The following is a 4,089-nucleotide window of genomic DNA, read 5'->3' as shown; positions in this document are numbered from 1 at the left end:
TGCAGAGAGAAGGGTGTGTTCAAGGGCCTGGTGGTGGGAGGGAGAAAAAGTGTGCTGCCAAGAACCTGGTTGGATTTGCAGAGTGCAGAGAGCTGTGAGGGGAGGCCAGACGTCAGGCCAGGCTGCACCAGCGCCTCTAGGCCACAGTGAAGAGTCTCATCTGTATTCTGAACTCCATGGGCCCTCAGAGCAGCTGTAGTGGACAAGGAGGCAAATGGCTTTACAACTGATGGGGGTCATGGCAGCAGCAGAGAAGGAAGACCCTACGGCCAACAATTGCCCTGCTGTGGGCCTGAGCAGGGACAGAGAGGGAGCTCTCTGACACAGATGCCTGGTGGACCCAGGGGACAGTTGGACATCAGGACCCATCCCGGGGGCAGACCTGGATGGAACATGTAAGTGCGGGTTAGAGGAGGTGGGGAGTCAGAGCTTGGGGGTAAAAGAAACAACCCAGGGAGAGAAGAGAGAGGGGGGCTGGTGGATGGAGCCCACCGTCTGCCTTGCAGGGCCCAACCAGGTGTGGACAACCTAGTGTGCCGGGGCAAGGCTGGGACACAAAGTGCAGAGCTTCATGGCAGCTCGGAGCAAACACCCCAGAGCACACAGTCAGGAGTGTGAGCCTGGCAGGTCAGGGCAGCTCTGGCCAGGAGCCCCGTGGCAGCCTGGAATTAGCCTGCCTGGTCAACCTTGCTTTGTCCCAGCCCTTGAACTCCCAGCTTTTAACAGTCGGGCTGTGTGTGTCTCCTGCAGGTTCCACCCTTCCCAGTCTTTCTAACCTGAAAGGAGACAGAAGGGCCTGCTGAGACAAGGGTGGGGTTTGGGATGGCAGACGCAGGGTATCTGGGCACCTGCGACACCCCCCCCCCAGAGGATCCATCTGGGAACAGACACCCAGCTTCCACTAAGGTGGCAGAGATGTCTGTAAGGAGACGCACACTGAACTCCCAGAGGAAAACGTCCAAGAAGCAGAACCTGGAGCCTCCGTAGACGGCCAGGGTGCCTGGCGCCATCTACGGAGCTGTCTGCCCAGGGTGCCCGGCACCACCTACAGAGTTCTCTGACGGTGGGAGCCTGGCACAGGGACTAAACACACACTGGGCTGTGCTGGTGGAGACACATGACCCCTCCTGCCCTCCCCCACTCTGGGACAGCCCTCCCCCACCCCTGCAGGGGTGGGAACACACCCAGTACGGACTTCTCAAGGCATCTAAGACTGCTGCCTTATTTCTTGGTATCAGTGGGAGAGGCTCAAAGATTTGGGAGCTGGCAAAGAGGTCGCAGAGATTCCCATTCTGTAGATTTGTGCACCAACGCCAAAGTGTGGATAGCCCAGCCGCCACCCAACCAGCAGAGGGAGGCCAGGAGTGGCAGGGGCTCCACTGGGGAGCACTTGAGGCTTGCCCCCCCGCCAGGGGGTGGAGTGACGGCCGCGTGAGGCCTTCCCACCCCCAAGGCCTTCTCCAGGGACCTCCCATCAGGGCGCCTGGCGCTGGGCACACACATAGCACCCACCCCCCCACTTTCCTGGCAGAGACCCCGACGCGGTTCCCAACGCCCTCAGCAGCTCTGCTTCGGGGGTTTCTTGGCTCCAAGCCTCGCCGACGCTGACACCGACGCGCGCTTTTGGTGGCGCCACTTGGCTCTACGGTTCTTGAACCAGACCTGAGGAAGAGAAGGAGGGCCTATTCAGGTGCTGCAGGGACCACGCCCCCATACCCTTCCGAGGCTCGAGGCTCGGACAGGCGGGCGGACGGCTTCCTCGCGCCCCTCTCCCTTGCAAAGCCACCGCCCTGCAGGTCTGTGCCCTGGCTTGGCTCTGTGAATCTGCGTGCCTGCAAACCTAGTCAGTTCTGAAACGTGAGCTCAAAAACAAGTGGAGAGAACCCGCCTTACCGTTCAGGTCCGAGGACGCCCGTGTGCATGCACACACGCACCTGTCCCGGTCCACTTCTAGGGACCCGCCCGTGCCCGGGGCGCCGAAGCCCGCACACCCACCTCCACGCGCTCCTCACGCAGGCGGATGCGGCCGGCCAGGCGCTCGCGCGTGCCCACGTCGGGGTACTGGTTCTGCACGAAGAGTGCCTCGAGTGCCTGCAGCTGCTCCTCGCTGAAGATGGTACGGTGGCGACGCGTGCGCCGCTGCGGGCCGGGGCCTGCCGCCACCGATAGCGCCCCGGAGCCGCCGAGCGGCGCGGCCAAGGGTAAGGGCGCCGCGGGACCCAGCCTCAGCGGCCACGGCAGTCGCGCACCTGCTGAGCGACGGCGGGGTAAGGCGCTGGCCGGCGGTTGAGCTCCGCACCCATCGCGGGGCGCAGCGTCCCCAGGGAGTCCCCGGCCCCGCGCCATGCTGTCGCCCACTCACCTAACCCGGGAGCCGCCTCCGCGGGCCTGCGGGGCACGGCGCGGGGCCCGCAGCAGCAGCAGCAGGCGCAGGGCACAGCGTCTGGTGCCTCGGGCTCCCCCGGCTCCGTGGGACGCTGGCGGCGTCCGGGAGCCGGCGGTGGCGTTGGGGCCGGCGGCGGCGGGCGGGCTGTCCCCGCCGGGGTACTCCGCTCTGGCAGGCTGGAGAGGATGTGCTCGATGGAGAAAGGGCAGGGCCGCCCGGGGCCCCTGCGGTTCGCCGCCACCACCGCCATGCCCGGCCCTCCCGGCGGCCGCCGCCACCGCGAAGGGAATATATACGTCGAGGGGTGGGGGGGGGGGAAGCGCGCCGTAATCCTCGGACCGAGCGCCGCGTCCACGCGGGCTAATCCCGCCCGCCGCGCCGTCCCGGAGCTCGCTAATCCCCAAGTACGGCGGCGGCGACCCGGCCGCCGCGCCTGGGTGCAGGGAGCGGGAGCGGGGGAACGAAGAAGGGCCTGCCGGTGGGGTCCCGCGGAGGTCTTCGTGGCCTGCCAGCTTCCTGATGCCTCGCATCCCGACCGTAACCCCTTCCCTCAGCTTCGAACGGGACCCAAGGACGCACAACCTCAGGAACTTTAGCTCCGCAGCTTTCCCGGCTTCCTCAAGAGGTCACCTGCCCTGGGCTCCCGCCATCCCCTGCCTTCTCTCTGAGGGACTGCAGCTCCTCTTCCCTGCTGTGCCCACCCCTGCCCACCTCCACCCCCAACACACATGCTCATGTATACACACACACAAGTGAGGCAGTCCCATGTCTCCGGCTCCAGGCTGGTCCTACCCTAGCCTGGTCATTTTGGACCACTGCCACTGCCTCTCTGTGACACTGCATAGATTTCCTGACCCCCTCTGTGCCTTGGTTTCCCAGTCTATAAACTGGCCAACACGGTTGCTCTTGGGATTTGGCCATGTGCGGGCCTGCTTTGCTGCCAATGCTCTAGACAACCTATCTTTATCCAGTTTTGTTCAAAGCAAAGAATTCATTCCTCCGCAGAAATATCACACCTCCATGTCTAAATCCAGTACAGGCTGCTACAGTGAGCAGCCTGCCGATAGATCAGAGAAGTACTTGAGTGTCCTGAACCTGTCACACTCGGAAGTTCCACTAGGAAAGAGGTGGCTGGGTCCGGTGCAATGGCTCATCTGGATAATCTTCCCCCTGCAAGTGCTGGGATCCCATATGGGCGCTGGTTCTAGTCCTGGCAGCTCCACTTCCCATCCAGCTCCCTGCTTGTGGCCTGGGAAAGCAGTCGAGGACGGCCCAAAGCCTTGGGACCCTCCTTCCACGTGGGAGACCTGGAAGAAGCTGCTGGCTTCAGCTCAGCTCAGCTCTGGTCGTAGCGTGTATTTGGGGAGTGAACCAGCACATTGAAGGTCTTTCTGTCTCTCCTTTCTCTCTGTAAATCTGATCTTCCTTTCCAATAAAAGTAAGTCTTTAAAGGAAAAAAAAAAGGGGAGGATTTAACATGTGTCAATTTCACACATCATGCCACAGCCCTGGCTCCTCTCAACTGAACTCTCAGAGCCAGCTAAAGGCCCACACAAGGAACGGGTCACCCCGAGTTCCTGACATGGTAGATTCCTTCCTGGCTGGGGACCAGGACTGATTTCTTGGTGACTATAATGCACACATGATGAACACTTGGGCAATAAGACCCTGCAGGGGGACAAGCCAGGTCCAGGGAGCAACCT

The 4,089-nt window shown here is 62.5% G+C and overlaps 1 protein-coding gene across 1 annotated transcript; it reads right to left on the bottom strand.

Annotated features, from left to right (window-relative positions):
* Nucleotides 1-1,557: 1,557 nt before the first annotated feature.
* Nucleotides 1,558-2,636, bottom strand: GSC2 (goosecoid homeobox 2). The gene is made up of 3 exons (XM_004592167.2): nucleotides 2,363-2,636; nucleotides 1,996-2,249; nucleotides 1,558-1,662 (listed from the first exon to the last, which is right to left on the bottom strand). Exons 1-3 carry the CDS (start codon nucleotides 2,634-2,636, stop codon nucleotides 1,558-1,560), a joined length of 633 nt encoding a protein of 210 aa, XP_004592224.2.
* Between the last annotated feature and the right edge of the window lie 1,453 nt (nucleotides 2,637-4,089).

This window comes from Ochotona princeps, chromosome 29, assembly GCF_030435755.1.
Source record: "Ochotona princeps isolate mOchPri1 chromosome 29, mOchPri1.hap1, whole genome shotgun sequence".
Lineage (NCBI taxonomy): Eukaryota > Metazoa > Chordata > Mammalia > Lagomorpha > Ochotonidae > Ochotona > Ochotona princeps.
Note: the sequence above shows the minus strand (reverse complement) of the source record. Positions and strands in the feature narration are given on the sequence as shown.

Coding starts and splice junctions, on each gene's coding strand:
- GSC2 (XM_004592167.2), bottom strand. CDS start 2,636: ATGGCGGTGGTGGCGGCGAACCGCAGGGGCCCCGGGCGGCCCTGCCCT. Junction 2,250..2,362: donor GGAGGCGGCTCCCGGGTTAG/GTGAGTGGGCGA, acceptor GTCGCTCAGCAG/GTGCGCGACTGCCGTGGCCG. Junction 1,663..1,995: donor TGCGTGAGGAGCGCGTGGAG/GTGGGTGTGCGG, acceptor TCTCTTCCTCAG/GTCTGGTTCAAGAACCGTAG.